Genomic DNA, 20,389 nt, shown 5'->3' with positions numbered 1-20,389 from the left:
TGCTTTGCAAACCGGTTCATCTGTACCATTTTTCTAGATTCCACAGATATGCATTAATATACGATATTTGTTTTTCTCTTTCTGACTCACTTCACTCTGTATGGCGGTCTCTGGGTCCATCCACATCTCTACAAGTGACCCAATTTTGTTCCTTTTTATGGCTGAGTAATATTCCATTGTATATATGTACCACATCTTCTCTATCATTTTGTCTGTGGATGGGCATTTAGGTTGCTTCCATGACCTGGCTATTGTAAACAGTGCTGCAATGAACATTGGGGTGCATGTGTCTTTTTGAATTATGGTTTTCGCTGGGTATATGCCCAGTAGTGGGATTGCTAGGTCACGTGGTAGTTCTATTTTTAGTTTTTTAAGGAACCTCCATACTGTTCTCCATAGTGGCTGTTTCAATTTACATTCCCACCAACAGTGCAAGAGGGTTCCCTTTTCTCCACACCCTCTCCAGCATTTGTTGTTTGTAGATTTTTCTGAGGATGCCCATTCTAACCGATGTGAGGTGATACCTCATTGTAGTTTTGATTTGCATTTCTCTAATAATTAGTGATGTTGAGCAGCTTTTCATGTGCCTCTTGGCCATCTGTATGTCTTTGGAAAAATGTCTGTTTAGGTCTTCTGCCCATTTCTTGATTGGGTTGTTTGTTTTTTTTAATACTGAGCTGCATGAGTTCTTTATCTGTTTTGGAGATTAATCATTTGTCTGTTGATTTGTTTGCAAATATTTTCTCCCATTCTGAGGGTTGTCTTTTCATCTTGTTTATTGTTTCCTTTGCTGTGCAAAAGCTTTTAAGTTTCATGAGGTGCCATTTGTTTATTTTTGTTTTTATTTCCATTACTCTAGGAGGTGGGTCAAAAAGATCTTGCTGTGATTTATGTCAGAGGGTGTCCTTTCTATGTTTTCCTCTAAGAATTTTATAGTGTCCGGTCTTACATTTAGGTCTTTAATCCATTTTGAGTTTATTTTTGTGTATGGTGTTAGGGAGTGTTCTAATTTCATTCTTTTACATGTAGCTGGCCAGTTTTCCCAGCATCATTTATTGAAGAGACTGTCTTTTCTCCATTGTATATCCTTGCCTCCATTGTCACAGATTAGTTGAGCATAGGTGCGTGAGTTTATCTCTGGACTTTCTATCCAGTTCCATCGATCTGTATTTCTGTTTTTGTGCCAGTACCATATTGTCTTCATTACTGTAGCTTTGTAGTATAGTCTGAAGTCACGGAGTCTGATTCCTCCAGCTCCATGTTTTTTCCCCTCAAGATTGCTTTGACTATTTGGGGTCTTTTGTGTCTCCATAAAAATTTTAAGATTTTTTTTCTAATTCTGTAGAAAATGCCATTGCTAATTTGATAGGGATTGCACTGAATCTGTAGATTGCTTTGGGTAGTATAGTCATTTTCACAGTATTGATTCTTCCAATCCAAGAGCATGGTATATCTCTCCATCTGTTTGTGTCATCTTTGATTTCTTTCATTAGTGTTTTATAGTTTTCTGAGTACAGATCTTTTACCTCCTTAGGTAGGTTTATTCCTAGGTATTTTATTCTTTTTGTTGCAATGGTGAATGGGATTGTTTCCTTAATTTCTCTTTCTGATCTTTCATTGTTGTGTAAGGGATGCAAGAGACTTCTGTGCATTAATATTGTATCCTGCAACTTTACCAAACTCATTGATTGGCTCTAGTAGTTTTCTGGTGGCACCTTTAGGATTATCTATGTAAAGTGTCATGTCATTTGCAGACAGTGACTGTTTTACTTCTTCTTTTCCAATTTGTATTCCTTTCATTTCTTTTTCTTCTCTGATTGCCGTGACTAGGACTTCCAATATTATGTTGAATAATAGTGACGAGAGTGGACATCCTTGTCTTGTTCCTGATCTTAGATAAATGCTCTCAGTTGGTCACCATTGAGAGTGATGTTTGCTGTGGGTTTGTCGTATATGGCCTTTATTATGTTGAGGTAGTTTCCCTCTATGCCCACTTTCTGGAGAGTTTTTATCATAAATGGGTGTTGAATTTTGTCAAAAGCTTTTTCCGCAGCTTTTGAGATGATCAAACGGTTTTTATTCCTCAGTTTGTTAATATGGTGTATCACATTGATTGATTTGTATATATTGAAGAATCCTTGCATCCCTGGGATAAATCCCACTTGATCATGGTGTATGATCCTTTAAATGTGCTGTTGGATTCTGTTTGCTAGTATTTTGTTCGGAATTTTTGCATCTATATTCATCAGTGATATTGGTCTGTAATTTTCTTTTTTTGTAGTATCTTTGTCTGGTTTTGGTATCAGGGTGATGGTGGCCTCGTAGAATGAGTTTGGGAGTGTTCCTTCTTCTGCGATTATTTGGAAGAGTTTGAGAAGGATTGGCGTTAGCTCTTCTGTAAATGTTTGATAGAATTCACCTGTGAAGCCATCTGGTCCTGGACTTTTGTTTGTTGGAAGATTTTTAATCACAGTTTCAGTTTTATTACTTGTGATTGGTCTGTTCATATTTTCTGTTTCTACCTGGTTCAGTCTTGGAAGGTTGTACCTTTCTAAGAATTTGTCCATTTCTTCCAGGCTGTCCATTTTATTGGCATACAGTTGCTTGTACTAGTCTCTTATGATGCTCTGTATTTCTTTGGTGTCTGTTGTAACTTCTTTTTCATTTCTAATTTTATTGATTTGAGTCCTATCCCTCTTTTTCTTGATGAGTCTGGCTAAAGGTTTATCAATTTTTTTTATCTTCTCAAAGAACCACGTTTTAGTTTTATTGGTCTTTGCTATTGTTTTCTTTGTTTCTATTTCATGTATTTCTGCTGTGATGTTTATGACTTCTTTCCTTCTACTAACTTTGGGTTTTGTTTGTTCTTTCTCTAGTTCCTTTAGGTGTAAGGTTAGATTGTTTGAGATCTTTTTCTTGTTTCTTGAGGTAGGATTGTATTGCTATAAGCTTCCCTCTTGGAACTGCTTTTGCTGCATCTCACAGTTGTGTTTTTGTTGTCATTTGTCTCTAGGTATTTTTTGATTTTCTCTTTGATTTCTTCAGTGATCTCTTGGTTATTTAGTAGTGTATTGTTTAGCCTCCATGTGTTTGTGCTTTTTATGGTTTTTTTCCTGTAATTTATTTCTAATCTCATAGTGTTGTGGTCGGAAAAGATGCTTGATACAATTTCAATTTTCTTAAATTATCCGAGGCTTGATTTGTGACCCAAGATGTAATTTATTCTGGAGAATGTTCTGTGTGCACTTCAGAAGAAAGTGTAATCTGCTTTTTTCGGATAGAGTGTCCTATAAATATAACTTAAATCTGTTTGGCCTATTATGTCATTTAAAGCTTGTGTTTCCTTATTAATTTTCTGTGTGGATGATCTGTCTCTATTTTATCTGATATGAATATTGCTGCTCCAGCTTTCTTTTGATTTCCATTTGCATGGAATATCTTTATCCATCCCCTCACTTTCAATCTGTACCTGTCCCCAGGTCTGAAGTGTGTCTTTTATAGACAGCATATATACGGGTCTTGTTTTTGTACCCATTCAGTGAGCTTGTGTCTTTTGGTTGGAGCATTTAATCCATTGACATTTAAGGTAATTATCGATATATATGTGCCTATTACATTTTCTTAATTGTTTTGGGTTTGTTTTTGTAGGTCCTTTTGTTCTCTTGTGTTTCCCACTTAGAGCAGTTCCTTTAGCATTTGTTGTAGAGGTGGTTTGGTGGTGCTGAATTCTCTTAGCTTTTGCTTGTCTGAAAAGCTTTTGATTGCTCTGTCGAATCTGAGTGAGATCTTGCCGGGTAGAGTAATCTTGGTTGTAGGTTCTTCCCTTTCATCACTTTAAATATATCATGCCACTCCCTTCTGGCTTGTAGAGTTTCTGCTGAGAAATCAGCTGTTAACCTTATGGGAGTTCCCTTGTATGTTTTTGTCGTTTTTCCCTTGTTGCTTTCAATAATTTTCCTTTGTCTTTAATTTTTGTCAACTTGGTTACTATGTCTCTCAGTGTGTTTCTCCTTGGGTTTATCCTGCCTGGGACTCTCTGTGCGTCCTGGACTTGGGCGGCTATTTCCTTTCCTATGTTAAGGAAGTTTTCGACTATACTCTCTTCAAATATTTTCTCAGTTCCTTTCTCTCTCTCTTCTCCTTCTGGGACCCCTATAATGCAAATGTTGGTGCATTTAATGTTGTCCCAGAGGTCTTGTAGGCTGTCTTCATTTACTTTCATTATTCTGTTCTCCGGCAGTGAATTCCACCATTCTGTCTTCCAGGTCACTTATCCGTTCTTCTGCCTCAGTTATTCTGCTATTGATTCCTTCTAGTGTATTTTTCATTTCAGTTATTGTATTGTTCATCTCTGTTTGTTTGTTCTTTAATTCTCTTAGGTCTTTGTTAAACATTTCTTGCATCTTCTCGATCTTTGTGTCCATTCTTTTTCCGAGGTCCTGGCTGGATCATCTTCACTATCATTATTCTGAATTCTTTTTCTGGATGGTTGCCTATCTCCACTTCATTTAATTGTTTTTCTGGGGTTTTATCTTGTTCCTTCATCTGGTACATAGCCCTCTGCCTTTTCATCTTGTCTATCTTTCTGTGAATGTGTTTTTTGTTCCACAGGCTCCAGGATTGTAGTTCTTCTTGCTTCTGCTGTCTGCCCTCTGGTGGATGAGGCTACCTGAGAGGCTTGTGCAAGCTTCCTGATGGGAGGGACTGGTGGTGGCTAGAGCTGGGTGTTACTCTGGTAGGCAGAGCTCAGTAAAACTATAATCTGCTTGTCTGCTGATGGGTGGGGCTGGGTTCCCCCTGTACGTCGTTTGGCCTGAGGCGACCCAACACTGGAGCCTACCTGGTCTTTGGTGAGGCTAATGGCAGACTCTGGGAGGGCTCTCACCAAGGAGTACTTCCCAGAACTGCTGCCAGTGTCCTTGTCCTCACGGTGAGCCACAGCTGCCCCCTGCCTTGGCAGAAGACCCTCCAACACTAGCAGGTAGGTCTGGTTCAGTCTCTGCTGGGGTCACTGCTCCTTCCCCTGGTTCCCGATGCACACAGTACTTTGTGTGTGCCCTCCAAGAGTGGAGTCTCTGTTTCCCCCAGTCCCTTTGAAGTCCCGCAATCACATCCCGCTAGCCTTCAAAGCCTGAGTCTCTGGGAATTCCTCCTCCCATTGCCGGACCCCCAGGTTGGAGAGCCTGACGTGGGGCTTGGGACCTGCACTCCAGTGTGTGGACTTCTGTGGTATAAGTGTTCTCCAGTTTGTGAGTCACCCACCCAGCGGTTATGGGATTTGATCTTACTGTGATTGCGCCCCTCCTGCCGTCTCACTGTGGCTTCTCCTTTGTCTTTGGATGTGGGGCGTCTTTTCTGGTGAGTTCCAGTGTCTTCCTGTCGATGACTGTTCAGCAGTGAGTTGTGATTCCGGTGTTCTCGCAAGAGGGAGTGAGCGCACGTCTTCCTACGCCGCCATCTTGAACCAATCTCCACCTCCTTGTTTTTGTCCCACTGGATATTTAGATTCTTGAAGACAGGGCATTTGACAGTCCGTTTCATGGTGTGTGGACTGGGACAGAACGAGTGCTTGGTGAATATTTGTTGACTGGGTCTGCAGAAGCAAAGACCTCAAGGGAACTTTATAGCCGCTCCTTTTGTAGATGCAAAACAGACGCCTGGAGGGCAAAAGACTTTCCAGAAGTCTGAGAGGAGATGGGGGATCAGCCTGGTCCTGGACCAGTGCCCTCTCTTTGCCCTCAGGGCCTCTGCTCCTTTGCCTCTCCTGGCCTTGGTAGGCAGAGGGCTGGCATGGCTATAATGTCTTTTTTTTTTTTTTTTTGCGGTACACGGGCCTCTCACTGCTGTGGCCTCTCCCGTTGCGGAGCACAGGCTCCGGACGCGCAGGCTCAGCGGCCATGGCTCACAGGCCCAGCCGCTCCGCGGCATGTGGGATCTTCCCGGACTGGGGCACAAACCTGCGTCCCCCGCATCGGCAGGCGGACTCCCAACCACTGCGCCACCAGGGAAGCCCGGCTATAATGTCTTTGATGTGAGTGTGACTGGCTGTGTGCTTTCAGACTGGCTGTTTAACCTCTGAGCTTCACTTTCCACATCTATAAGATGGGGGCAGTAATGGTACTTACCTTACGGAGATGTTGGAATAATGAAAATGAAGATGTTTGTGAGTGCCTGGCTCATGATAAGGAGTCAATGAAAGCTGGTGCCTTTTCTTTATTTCCCCTCTGGAGAGCCCACTGTACCCTTCTCTTGGGTTCAAAGCATGGGACCCTCCCAGTTTTCCCTTTTTTGTTCATCTAGCCCCAAAGGCCCCTCTGCCCTTCCTCTGCAGCCTTCTTAATTCCTCCATAGCATAACTTAATGATTTGCTGAATCACTAAAAAAGTTTTCACCGAGGGCCTAGTCTTGACCTCATGGAGCTCAGTCCTGCAGGGCGACCGGGACCCCGTAGCCTGGTGGAGCCTGGTGGAGCGGCGTGCCTTCTGTGACAGCGTCCTGTGTGGGAGATGGAGGTACTCTCCTGGGGAGGTAGCTCCTGGTCTGACTTCCCAAGGAAGAGGAGGAATCACCCCGGGGTGTGCGCCTGATGGCCTGGTGGGTGGCACGGGCGTGGTGTCCGGGAGGAACTGAAGCAACGGCAGTGCGGAGTGGACGGGAGTGAGGACTGGGTGAGAGCCGTTCTGGGTGGGGGGCTGGGGGAACGCAAGAGCTCTGCGTGTCCCAGAGCCCCTGGGACCGTCTGGGCTCCCACCCGCAGGAGGCTGTCTCAGGAGTCGCCTCCTTTCCATCACCCTCTTGGAATGTTGCTGCCTGCTTGCACCTGTCCATCTCAGTTCTTTGATTTTGGGTGGCCTGCCTTTCCGAGTAGCCGCCTCTTGTGCCGGTACATCTCCTGCTGGTGCTGCCTGGGGCATCCTGTTTTGCGTCCCCTGCCCGGGTGACCGTAGTGGAAGGGCTCCACAGCAGCTCCCCGCCAAGTGTGGTGCTGGGTCCCACTTCCCTCAGGGAAGTGCGGGGAGGTACTGGCTCAGGAATCCGGGGCACGGGAGCAAAGTCTGGAGCGCCCTGCAAAGGGGGCTGCATCCTGGGCTCGGGACACCCCGCGGGGCAGGGTGTGGGCTGCTGGGGACCCTTCTAGAGGATACTCTGCCGCGCGTGCTTTGCTTGTACTCCCGAGGTAGGAAGGGCTTCCCTGTAGATATGCACTCGCTTTCTAAGAACAAACCTCCCAGTTTTATAACTAATGTCAAGGAGAAAAACACATTTTCCTGAAAGACAAATGTTTGGGAGTCAAGTTTACTGGAACTTAAATTTCATGATTGAATTTGATGAGTCCTGATGGACAGCCTGGTCCCAAGGCCACAGGACAGTAGGTTCCCTTCTGCAAGCAGTGGGCCAGTGAGCAGATCAGTACAGGACAGGTGACAAGCGCTCAGAGGCCTGCTGGGTGTTGGTCAGACCTCTTCTGCTTACAGGTCATGGACACCTGTATGCGTTCCCGTGGCTTCTGTAACGAATTACCACAAACCGGGGGACCGAAAACAATTTATCTTCTTTCAGTTCTGAAGGTTACAAGTCCGAAATCAGTTTCACTGGGATAAAGCCAAGGTGCGGGCAGGGCTGTGATCCTTCTGGAGGCTCTAGGGAGAATCGGGTTCCTTGCTTTCTCCAGCTTCTAGAGGCGCCTGCATTCCTCGGCTTGGGGTTCCTCCCTCCGTCTTCACGTCTCTCCCGCTTCTGCCCCGCCTGGCCTTTTCTCTGACCCCCCGCCTCTCCCTCATCAGGACCCCTGTGATGATTTCAGGCCCACCTGCATAATCCGGGTGCTCTCCCCATCTCATAGTCTCTAACCTGATCACGCCCACAAAGTTCCTTTTGCCACGTGAAGGCCAATAATCATAGGCTCTGAGGATTGGGTTGGGGACGTCTTCGGGGGCCATTATTTAGCCGCCACAGGCCTTTACGGCTCCTGTAACTCAGCTCTGGTCGGGGTGGGGCTGCCTTCCATCAGGCTCTGTCCACCTGGTGGTCTGGGTCCTGCCGGCAGGGCCGTCCTCGCCACCCTCCATCTCCACCAGCCTCCCCTGGGCTGGCTTCTTACCTTAGGCTCTCCCTGGGGTGGCAGGGTGGCCCCTGGGGCTCCAGGCCGGCCTGGGCAGCTCCTGGCCTGGGGGAGAGACAGCCTGTCCAGAGGGCAGCGAGGCTGGAGTCCCAGGGAAGACACCCAGTGTGCGTCATGGGTTCATTTCTGGCCGGAACTAGGGAGGGCCATTCCACAAAACAAGGGATATTGAGTAGAGAAATATAACCTACAAAGGAAGAAACCCCGAACTAACCAAAGTTCGCGCCTTCCTGTTTATACGGTAACAGTCCGGATCTGGAGGCTGAGGGGTGTGCCCACCCGAGGGGGTGCCAGGTGGGAGTGGCATTCCAGTGGGGGGCTGGGCCCCGCCCTGAGGCCCGCAGGGTGTGGGAGGGGGCGGTCACATCCGTGCCTCCCAGACCCCCTGCATTCCCAGCACAGCCGGTGAGCGTGGAGGGTGGGTCGGCTGCCTGAAGACTCGAATTTTGGCTCCCTGTAGAACAGCCCTTTTCCAGCTTTTGAGTGTCAGGTTCCTTTATGCTTTAAAACATGATTGAGGACTCCAAATAACTTTAAAACTTGAGTGACCTCTACCAATATTTATTACTGAGAAGTATCTACAGTGTTATTAATTCATTTAAAAACAGTAGACCTGTTACATGTTAACATAAAGATGTATTTTTTTAATGAAAGCCAGTTGTGTTTTCAGAAACAAAAACATTAGCAAGAACTGTGGGGTTGTTTTGCTTGTTTGCGAATCCCTTTGACATCCGGCTGACACACCGCTGAGGACTGCTTGGTCTGGTACAGGCTTCTCTGTTGTGATGGGTCATTTCGGCTGCAGTGTTTGAAGGAAATCCAGCCTCACCCCGATGAGGGAGGAGGCCCTTAGAGAACTGTGGGTATTCTGCTTTGGTGCTGTACCCAAATCCACAAGTGGTTGTTTCTTGAGGGTTTCTTGCGTGCAGAGTTTGACACCCTGTTCCTGAACTTTCATAGTGTTCGGGTGGATCTTTCATCCATGCAGAATTTTATATCATCGTGCTTGTTCACTCAGAAAATACTGCTTCTGAGTGAGGCAGAGCTTCCAGATATTGACACATCTAATCACACAATTTCAAAAGATCACTTTCGTTCCCGGCACTACCCATCTCGTCAGGAAAGTCTTTAAAGAAGTATGCAGCTGTCTGGCTCACAGTGGAGGGTACAGATTTTCCCAATTCTGAATTTTGCCTGAAAGCTCAATTTTTTTGACGAGTTTTCCTTGCAGTGACAGGTTCATTTTGTTCACGTCTGAGAGACTGTCTACAAAGCACCCAAGTCTGAAAAACCATGGTTTGTCTCTGAGCCGTTCTTTTAGTAAGAGTGGTATTGCTGAGTGAAAGAAGGAGCTAGTTCAGCTCGCAGAACAGCGATCACGCCCGGCTTACCCTGGGGTGACCTTTGTCTTTCATCTGGCAGCAGAAATGCTTTTCGTGTATTTCCCGTTTCATCACAGAATGTTAAAAGCACGCATCCTCAAGGGTCAAGACGTCATAAAATCCATAGTTTTCACAGCTTCCCCAAGGACATTCTTAGGTGAAGCTGTTGGACTTTGTGCCCTGAGAGGGGAAGAGCCCAGGATGGCTCGTGCGGTGCGGTGCCGTTTGCCTCGGGGCGTAATGCAGCTTCACTCACCGTTGCCTCGGCGCCACCGGCGCCAATGCCAACCCAGTGAAAGAGGCAAGTGGCATCTGGAGGTTATGAAAATAGCTCTGACCCTGTGGAGCCCTTGACCACCTTGGGCAACCTCAGGGGTTTGGACACCACGTTCAGAAAACTGCTGTCTTAGAAGATCAAAGCCCGTGCCTTCTTGCTTGCCATTTTAGCATACCGAATATGGCCTCTGTTCAAGGCCAAGAGCTTATGATTCGGTGTCAGCTGAAGACAGTCTCTCGAGAAGGTTCAGATCCCTGTCTGCCGGAAGGCGGGTAGCATCCTTATTGAGCCAGGTTGCCAAGACACCCAGAGCACTCAAAAGCTGTCCCCACCTGGCTTCACCAGCAAGACCGCATGTAGCTCAGCTGTCTTGGGTGCCGGACTTCAGGGGCCCCTTGAGCCAGGCTCTCGTGATGACGTCTGGACCCGCTGGCCTTGCTCCTGCCCTGCCTGCCTTTTTGTATGTGTCTCAAGTTAGCTGCTCCTGTGGTGCCCGGGGCAGCTTCAGGCTGATGACCTCTCTGCTCCGAAGGCCACAGAAAAGAGTGTTTCCTTCTCCTAACAGAACCAACAGAAGCTCTGAGATCACATCTCGTCGGCTCTGAGTGGGTCGTGTGCCCCAAGCCACTCTAAGACAGCCCTGGTTCCCGAGGCCTGGTGCCGGTCCCTAAACCAGTCACTGAGGCCGGGATAGGTGTGCTCTGGTTGGCCAGGGCAAGGTGGCGTGGGCGCCAGTCTGCTGCACTGGGGGGCTAGAGGGTGGGATGGCAGAGTGTGGGTTGCAGGGGTGGTGCTTTCCCTGGGGTTCCCGGGAGGTCGGAAACTTTCAGCACTGCTCTAAGAACTGTGGCCCTCATAACTCGTTTCTTTATTTGAACACGAATGCCGCAGGTCGTCCTAGAGGCCCCCGGTGACGCTCAGACCGGCGGAATGCACGACTGGTACAGGATCTTTGACCAAAACCTGCTGGTCCCTCCCCACACACAGAGAGCACGCCAGCCTCTAAAGGAGTCGACGGCATTCCAGTGTGTCCTGAAGTGGCTTGATGGCCCGCTAATTAAGCAGGTAAAGAAATTGGTTCTTTACTGTCAACCGCACGCTGTCACTGCTCTCACCTGAGATGGTGTTGACCTCCACATGTCAATTTGGGTCTTGCCCTGTACCCATCGCCCCGGGCCTTGGCAGTACTCGGAGGTAAAGTGGTCCATCAGCAAAGAAGATCTGTGACTCAGCGACTCGGTCAGCACTTTTGGCCCTGGCTAAAAGGCTTCTTTTTGCCTACAGTGGAGCAGTCTAAAAACCCAGGTAATCCGAGTTCCTGGGTTATTTCCTGGCCAGGTTGTTTGCAGGAGGTGGCCTTGTGCATGGCTCAGCATGGCCGGCTTTCGGCCTGGCAGTCAGAATAGCAGGGGCGGAGCTCTGGGCATCCTGGGAGATGTGCCTGGGAGGTACCACCGCCTTTGCACATTCAGGCCCTTGCTCTGTGGCTCTGCGTCCACCTGTGCCCTCCAGCTGCCAGGGGACCTGCCGGAGGAGCTGGCGCGTCTGTGCCTCCTCAGACCACCCACAGGATTGGCAGGGCCTAGGGAGGCCCAGTGTCCTGGGGGGACGCACAGGAAGGATCCAGCCCTGCCAGTGTGAGCACATGGCTTGGCAAGACTGTATCTTCTTGCTCTGCAGCTGGCAGGGTCATCCTCCAGGCACTCAAAGCCGTCGGAGCGCTGGGCCTATTATTAAACCATTCACATCCGTCCTGCACTGTCACTTCGAGCCCTTTGATTGAGCACCTGCCGTGTGCCTGCCACTCTGTTAGGTACTGTGGTGATTACTGCTCTTACTACTTTACTTCTTAGCGCTTTACTTGTATTAGTTCACTTCATCCTCATGACAGCCCCAAGATGTAGGTAGCATCACTACCCCTGTTTTACAGAAGAGGAGGCAAGCCGAGAGAGGTGACCTTGGTTGCCCAGGGTGACACAGCTCCAGCCGGCCAGCTGGGACTCCAACCTAGGGAGACCGGCTCCAGCAGTCTCCTGGCCTTCCAGGAGCTTGCAAGATAGTGGACAGCAGTTTCCTCTTTCTTAGGAATTTTGCAAAGGAGATTTTATTTATTTTCCCATTTTACTTTATTAATTCATTTTAATTTGTTTTTGAAAAGGTAACTCCTATAGTTCAAAATTCACAAGGGCGCACAGGGAAAGTGTATTGTCCCATGAAGTCTCCAAGGCGCCCAGTGTCCCACCGTAGATACAGCCAGTGTTAACCTGTTTTCTGTACAACTTTCTGGAAATTCTAAGCAAACACAACAAATAAATACAGTTGTATGTGTTTTTCCTTTTTTTTTTTTAACATAAATGATAGCTTATATTCTGTTCTGTATCTTAAAAAATATTCTTTTTTTTTTTTAAGAACAGATTTATTTATTTATTTATTTATTTTTGCTGTGTTGGGTCTTCGTTTCTGTGCAAGGGCTTTCTCCAGTGTGGCAAGCGGGGGCCACTCTTCATCGCGGTGCGTGGGCCTCTCACTATCGCGGCCTCTCTTGTTGAGGAGCACAGGCTCCAGATGCACAGGCTCAGTAGTCGTGGCTCGTGGGCCCAGTCGCTCCGCGACATGTGGGATCCTCCCAGACCAGGGTTCGAACCCATGTCCCCTGCATTAGCAGGCAGATTCCCAACCACTGCGCCACCAGGGAAGCCCTTAAAAAATATTCTTAACGATATGTGTTATAGGTTGTTCATGTCATTCCATGAAGAATTTCTGACTCTTCCTTAAGACAGCATAGCTTTTCCTGTGTGGATGACCCGCCATCCGTTCATTAGGCCCTTGCTGATGACCGGTTGGACTCCCTCCAGGGGTTTGCTTTTACAGACATGGCTACAATGCGTAACTTCATTGACATCGTTTAAAAAAATGCACACATATGTCTGTGGAACGATTCCTACAAGAGGTTTCGTGATGTCGAGTCACACATTTCAAGTTTTCATTTAAAACCCAATTATAAGTTGTTTATAAAAAATCACACTGTAAACCTAAAGTGTATGCCTTCAAACCACACGTATGAAAGGAAAAGGATGGAAAAAAGGCCGTGTAAACACTAAGCATAAGAGAGCTTTGTGGCTGTACTAATATCAGACAAAGTAGAGTTCAAGGCGAAGCCTATCCCTAGAGATAAAGGGACATTTCACAGTGATGATGTTAGTCAGGAAGACGTGACGGTCCTAAATGTGTGTGTGCACCTACGTCGGGAGCCCCCAGAGGCACCCCCCGGGTTCGGTGATACACTAGCAGGAGGATTTGACATGACTCAGCACACAGTCATCCTCAGAGGACAGATTTATTTCAGTGAGAAATTACCGAGTAGGATGAGCCAAGCCACAGGCATATGGGGGGAGACGGGCGTGAGCTTCCGAGGTCATCTGCCGTGGGAATCCCCCAGGACACACTTCGTTCCCTCAGCAACAGGCTGCGATACTACCTGTGAAATGCTGTCCACCAAGGAAGCTCGTTAGAGACTCAGGGCCCACAGGCTCTAAAAACCTCAGGGCTTCTTGGGAGCTGGTCGTGTAGATACCCTCTGCCTAGCACGTACCAAGATTCCAGAGTCCCAGAAGGAGAGCAGGCGTAGAGCGTAAATCGCTCTGTACAGGCAGTTTAGGTCCCGGGAGCCGTTCTTATTCGTTAGGGTGGTGGGACCCCCACGTTCCCAGAGGAGCTAAAGGCCCAGCAGAGCCTCACTGCGGTACGCGGTGCTGCTGTGGGGAAAGGGCTGGTCTTTACAGTGTCTGGTGCCTTGTCTGTATTTGTGGCCATGACTTCTCAGTTCTCAAAGATCTGCTTTTCTTTTGCTCACACCCCAGCGCCACCCCCAAATAATTCTGGCAAGTTGAGTTTTTAGTTTGTGGTTCTATCAGGATGTAAAGGGTAAAACAGAACACAGAAAACCATGCAAAATAGCTTAAGCTTGAGGTAATTTGTTAACTCACATAAAGACAAACCCATAGTTAGCATAAGCTTCAGGTGTGCCTTGATCCAGAATCTCACGTGGTGTCACCTGGACTTGTTCTTTCTTGGCTCCACATGGCATCATGTGTGTCTGTCTCTGCAGCTCTGGCCTCTTGTGTCTCATTGCTTCTGGGTGAGTCTCCAGCCTGTGTCTGGGCCCAGAGACTCCAGCCTCTGGTTGGCCAGGAGAGGGCTGTGTACTTGGACTCATAACCTCACCAGGACCACGGGCCGTGGGAGAGAGGTAGTTCCCCGAAAGGAACTGAGACCTAAACTGGGGGATGGACGCTGAGTGGCCCAGTTCTCCGTGGATGGTCTGTCAGCACTTGCTGGGAGGCTCGTGACCTTGAGGACCCTTCAGGGCCGTCCCTCTGTCTCCTAGGGTGTGCTGGAGGCGCTGTCGGAGGTGGGCTGCCACCTGCGAGTGTCCCTCTTTGACGTGACCTACCGACACTTCTTCGGGAGGACGTGGAAGAGCCCGGCGAGGCCCCTGGAGCCGCTCTGCAGGCAGCCACCCAGGATCGACTTCAGTGAGGTGGGCGGGGCGGCAGGTGGGCGTGTGGGGTGGGCGTGCGGGGTACAGTGGACCTGGGGGCGCCGCCAGCGCGTCCCAGAGCCCAGGAACGCCCCTGAGCAGTGGGCCCGGCCCTCCAAAGCTCGTCCTGGCGCCGGCCCCTGTTTCCAGACGGAATCTTGGGTGGAAGCCACACGTCCTGAGCGGTTCAGCTGGGAGTCGGGGGGGACACATGAGGGGGTTTCCTCCCCTTCACGAACCTTGCAGCTTTTGGAACAAAGTTAGGAAATTATCGATCTCATCTGACTCCCCTACTTTTCCTCTCCCCTTCTTTTTCTTTCTTTTTCGTTTCTTCTTCTTCTTTTGTTTTTTTTTTTTTTGAGCAACTTGAGACCTAGCAGTAAAGTGACTTACCCAGGTAGAAGGTAGCAGAGCCTGGAGCCCCTGCCTCTGCCTGCAGTCGGGGTGCTCGCGTTGGCATCAGTTGGTGACACGATTTTGCCCACGTAGCTGTGTCTGGCCGCCCCGCAGATAGGGTTTTCCATCTTCGTTCAGCTGCACCAAATTCACAAACATCCCTCCATCGCCTGCTATCTGCTGGCCATTGTGCCGGGCGCCGTGGCGATGATGCTGGGTGGACGGGCCTGGCGTGGTTCTCACCCTGGACAACTTGCAGTCTGCTGGGACGACACACCCAGGCAGGCGACAGAGCAGGTGCAGGTGTGATAGGTTCTCGGAGGAGACCGACAGCTGCTACCCTGAAGAAGAAGGGAGGTGTGCTGCAGGCAGATCTCTGCGAGCTGGGCCCCAGGATGAGGAGGGACCCAGCCCCGGGACGAGCAGGGTGGCAGGTGCTGCAAGCAGGGCAGGCCCCGCACGTGCCCGGGGGTGGGGGAGGGAGGCGTGGGGAGGTAGCCGAGGGTGGGCTTGGCGGGCTGGCTGGGCAGGGCCTTCCTAGGGACACTGGGCTCTTCCTCAAGAGTGGGAGGTGTCCCAGAGGTGTTCTTCCCGGCTGCTGCTTCAAGCTGAACCTACAGGCAGCGGGGTCCTGCAGGAGACGGTCACGGGTATCGGGAGGGTCGGTGCTGTGTTGGCTTTATCCTTCCCATGTGTACAGAGTCAGGGAAGCCCAGTAAGTGACAGTACAGTGAATAATGGAGGTGGTGGCGGTGACCATGGCCATTCTGGGGGAGGTCGCCGTGCGTAAGCAGACCAAGCGAGCCGCCCTTTTCTGCGGGGGGCGGTCCTGGCCCAGTCGTGAGGCCGCCGGGTCGCGACTCTGCACTTGGCGGTCACCCAGGGTCGGGATGCCATGTCTCGGCGTGGATTGATTCTGACTGGTCCCGTTACTGAACGTGCCGGAGAGGGTGACGCCGCCCCCGGAGGTCAGGAAAATTAGATAAGGCCGTGGGTATGTGTGTCCTGTGGCCCAGGACCGCGGCTGGTGTCCAGGCTGCCAGACGGCCTGTGAGGTGCCCCTTAGAGTCTGGCCGGAGAGAAAGGCCGCGTGCTGTAAACCGGGGAGTGACGGTGGGTGGCTGCTTAGGGTGCCGTCCCAGCTCAGGCAGGGAGTCGCCTTCACGCCTCTGACTTGGGGCGGTCAAGGCCCGGGCAGGAGCGCGGTGGCCCCGATGTTGCTGGAAGCCTTCCAGGGCCGGGCTGTTTGGATTCTCCTTCTCGGGTGGACAGTCAGGCCCCGGGAAGCCTGGTGGGGTGACAGTTAGTATGGTGACACACGGTCCTCTCCTGGGGAGTCTCCACGGGAGAGGCTGGCTCCCAGCACCTTGGTGTGGTTTCGTCCCCGCCATCCGCCTCTGGAGGTCGGTAGATCAGCTCTCCGCCTTGAAGAGCAATCCGGCGGGTCAGAGGCCGTGAGTGCCATCCGCCTTGACCGCAGGGATTGTTCTCGGGCCTCGTTTTCACCCCGGGCGTCAGAGGGGCCCTGCAGGCTCCGTTTGGAAGCGCTGCCATGTCGAGGGGATGGTTATGCTCTGAAGTCAGCACGGCGGCACTTAGCCGCCACTGGGGTCCCGAGATGAGCCCTCCCTCCGTGGCTTTCCCCTTGGCTTTCCCCGTGGCAGTGGCTGTCACAGCCTTGACAGGCCACGCCCGGAGGGCCTGCCCTGTCCCGCCACCAGCTGGGTGACTGTGAGCCCTGCAGAGTGGAGGTCGCGTTGCAAGGAAGCCTTCAGAGCTGCCGCTCCCCCTTCTGGACTCGTCCAGGGTTTAGCGTCCGTGCCTGAGAGGGCTTCTTTTGTGTCCCGGTGTCCTGGGAGCTGCGGGTCTCAGGCCTTTTCAGCTCACAGTTCAGGTCTGACCTGAGCTGTGGGAGCCGAGTGCCGTGCCATCGTTTGTGTTCTGCCGAGTGGGGCATGGGGACGGGGCCGTGTGTTAGGGAGGACCACAGCCCTCAGTGTTTCTGCAAGAATCTGCACCCTTCAGCCTTAGTTACTGAAGCGGAGATCGCAGCAAGGCTGGTGTGGGTGAACAGAGCATTTCTGGTTGGGAGCTGGTGTCAGAGCCACGGAATTGCTCCGGGAAGAGCTGTGCTCCAGCTGCTATGCCCAAGGCGAGCAGCAGAGGCCAGTGGTGCCCCAGCAATGCCCATCCTGATGAGCCACTCGGCAGCATCCTCCTTGCCCAGCGCTTTCCTCCCATCCTTGACGTTCAGAGTTTAGTTAACTAAAGAGAACCCCCCTTTGCCGTGTGTGCGTGTACGTGTGTGTGTACCTGCATGCATACGTGTATGTACGTGTTTACATGAAATGTGGAGTGTTCCCAAGGTGGCCTAGATAGGCAGGAGGGAGGGGTTCTGTGGTCTCATCATCTGAGCAAAGCTCTGTGTCCATACCTACGGGAATAGAGAGAAACACAATTTGCCCTGTTTTGAGGTGATTCTGAAATTTGGTGATGATCTTCTTCTGATTTTACTAATTGCCTGGGTTTTTCTGGTTCTGCCGATCAGCCGTGGCTTGGGGGTGATACGACGGGAGGTCGCCAGCGGCCAGTAGCAGGGGACCATCTTTGGAATCGGTGTGGCTGTCCCGCCTACACGTGGATTCCTGAATCAACCGTGTGGGCTCTGGGTTTTGATTGAGTTGTCGCTGTAATATGTAGCCCTGAAAGAAGATGTTGTTTTATTACTTTGCAAACAACGTCCTGAGGAAAGACGGGAAAAAAGAAGTCCTTCCTTGAGCCCGAGCTGGGTGTTTCTTTCTGTGAGTGATGAATTCCTCATGCTGCGCTCAGATCCCCTCTTGTCCCAGCCTCTCGGCTCTGCCTGGCGGAGCCCAGGGGACCAGCTCCGGGCCTCTCAGCTCTGACTCAGAATTAGGTGCTCTCCTTCGAGACCGTCCTCGGTGGAGAGGAATTGCCCTTCACTTGCACTGAGATGGTTGATCATTCATTCAGCCTCTCAAAAGATATCTTTAAAGAATAATCCGGGGGGCTTCCCTGGTGGCGCAGTGGTTGAGAGTCTGCCTGCCAATGCAGGGGACACGGGTTCAAGCCCTGGTCTGGGAAGATCCCACATGCCGCGGAGCAACTAAGCCCGTGAGCCGCAACTACTGAGCCTGCGCTCTAGAGCCTGTGAGCCACAACTACTGAGCCTGCGCGTCTGGAGCCTGTGCTCCGCAACGAGAGGCTGCGATAGCGAGAGGCCTGCGCACCGCGATGAAGGGTGGCCCCCGCTTGCCGCAACTAGAGAAAGCCCTCGCACAGAAACGAAGACCCAACAAACACAGCCAAAAATAAATAGATAAGTTAAAAAAAAAAAAAAATCCGGGAGGCCAAAGTACCGTGCAGTTCCTACACTTTCTTTCTGAGACGGACATAATTCTCCCTTAGATTCGTTCCTTAACTAACCACGCTCAGCCTTTCAGTGACAGGCTCATTTCTCCTCCTTTATTTATTGTATGCAAGTGACTGGCAGCAATCCTAGTGGTTCTTCACAGGCAGCCGGAACCTGGACCAGGAGATGGTTCCTCCTGAGCCCCTCTCAGCCCGAGGTGTTGCTGAAGTCACAGGCGGACCCCTGGCCTCCGGGAGACACAGGTAATCAGGCTGCTTCCTCGTCCCATCGCTAACCGAGAGCAGCCAGCTGCTGGACGTGCTTGTTCGTCAGAGTAATGAGAGTGAGGTGACTCCCTTTAAAAGTGGAGGCTGTCCATAAGAAAGAATGAAATCATACCATTTGTAGCAACATGGATGGACCTGGAGATGATCGTACTGAGTGAAGTAAGTCAGACAGAGAAAGACAGATACCATATGATGTCGCTTATTTGTGGAATCTAAAATAGGACACAAGTGAACTTATCTTCGAACCAGATACAGACTCACAGACACAGAGGACAGACCTGTGGTTGCCAGGGGGGAGATGTGGGGGAGGGAAGGATTGTGAGTTTGCGGTCGGTAGGCGCAAACTATTGTATATAGAATGGATAAACAGCAAGGTCCTAATGTGTAGCACGGGGAACTATATTCAGTACCCTGTGATAAACCATAAGGGAAAGGAATATAAAAAAGAATGTGTATATATGTATAACTGCATCACTTTGCTGTACAGCAGAAATGAACACAACATTGTAAATCAACTATACTTCAATAAAATTTAAAAAAACAGTGGAGGCTGTCAGGGAATGTCAGCGTGTCCAAACGAAACTCTGGGAGGCTCTGCCGTGCCTCGGTTAACCTCCGGGTTCTTGAACGTGCCTTACCCTCTCCTGACACCTCTCACACGTTCCAAGAGCTGCTCGTGATGCGAACTATCTGCAGAGCAGGAATCCAGTATCCCTCCCGGGCGCCGTCTCTACGGAGAGAGCCTGGCCTCAGCCGCCACCCGAGGAGGGCTTGTCTCCTCTCCAGCTCAACAGACACCAAGCCAGGAATGGACGGTGGTAGGAAGGGGCTAGAAATGAGTGAATGAATAGAAGGGCAAAGGATATCTCTCCATGATGTTTGCAGCAGTGGGATTTAGTGGCACTGTGTGGTGATTTAACTGTGGGGACAATTTAACCACGTGGGGACAATAGAAAGCTTTGAATTTGTCAGCTTATGCTGTTGTGTGTTCATCATAGCCTCCTGGGGCGGTAGTTCTGCTTCGGGCTGTAACTGGGTTTGCTGCTTCTGAATAAGCCCAGCCATCGTTCTCCAGGCGGGAGCAGGACAGGCCTTGGCCTCGGGGGTGGGATCTGATGTCGGGGGACAAGGGCTGAGTCCTGCTCCGTCACTTACTCCCGCGGGGTCTTAGGCCAGTTGTTTAAACTCCTGACTCTATCATCCGTGCATGAGGGACGGCAGTGCCCACCTCCTAAGGGTCCGGAGTGTAAACAGTCGGTTGTTCCCAGACAGGCGCCCAGGGAGCAGTAGGTGTTCACTCAGCAAACACTGGCTGGGGGTCCGCTCTGTGGCAGGCCCTGTTACGTTAGGAGCTGGACGTGCCCGGATGGATGAGGTGGTGTGTGGTCATGTCAGCCGTGGTGGGGTTTGCGTTGTCACTGTAGATCGGGGCTTGTCAACCCTGGCTCCGCGGACGCTTTGAGCCAGATAATTCTCTTGGTGGGGGACTGTCTCCAGGGCTGTGTCCCTTCCTGTGGATAATGGTGGACCCCACCCCGGATGAGCAGAAGCTTCTGACTTCGGAATTAGAGATTTTGCGTCTTCCCGGATGCTTGGCAACTTTGCTTGGCGAGTTCACCGTGCTTGGAGCGCTCAGTCTTGTGGAGGCTTGTGTGCAGGAAACTGCTCTGAGCCTCAAGTGGAAGGTTGAGCTGGTAGACGTTGGCCGCAGGAAGGATTTGTGATATATTTACCTTCCTGAAGACATCCTGTTAAAGGTTTATTAAAAAAAAATGGTTTGGAAGGCACTAGTTTAATTTCTGATCTCTCTCTTGTGGCCTTGACCTCAGCCTGGGACCGAAGAGCACGTGTCACTTAGGGCAGGTCAAGCGGAGGTGTGGCCGGGGACGCGAGGCTGCAACCTCCCCATGAAGGCACATCATCTGAGGCCCAATCGTGTGGGTGAAAATGGAATCTGGGCCCCGAGGCAAAGCCGTGTCCGTGTGTCTGAAGATGAAGGCATTAAGACAGGA

The 20,389-nt window shown here is 50.5% G+C and overlaps 1 protein-coding gene across 1 annotated transcript in view; it reads left to right on the top strand.

The window, feature by feature from the left end:
* Positions 1-20,389, top strand: part of NPHP4 (nephrocystin 4) — a 146,708-nt gene that overhangs the window by 1,722 nt on the left and 124,597 nt on the right. Inside the window, 2 exon segments of the mRNA XM_032627689.1 lie at positions 10,673-10,846; positions 14,169-14,321. Coding sequence (XP_032483580.1) covers positions 10,712-10,846; positions 14,169-14,321 — 288 coding nt within the window. The 5' untranslated portion in view covers positions 10,673-10,711.

The sequence above is a fragment of the Phocoena sinus genome, chromosome 1, assembly GCF_008692025.1.
Source record: "Phocoena sinus isolate mPhoSin1 chromosome 1, mPhoSin1.pri, whole genome shotgun sequence".
Classification (NCBI taxonomy): Eukaryota; Metazoa; Chordata; class Mammalia; order Artiodactyla; family Phocoenidae; genus Phocoena; species Phocoena sinus.
The sequence above is the reverse complement of the archived record's forward strand: the minus strand, read 5'-3'. Positions and strand labels throughout refer to the sequence as shown.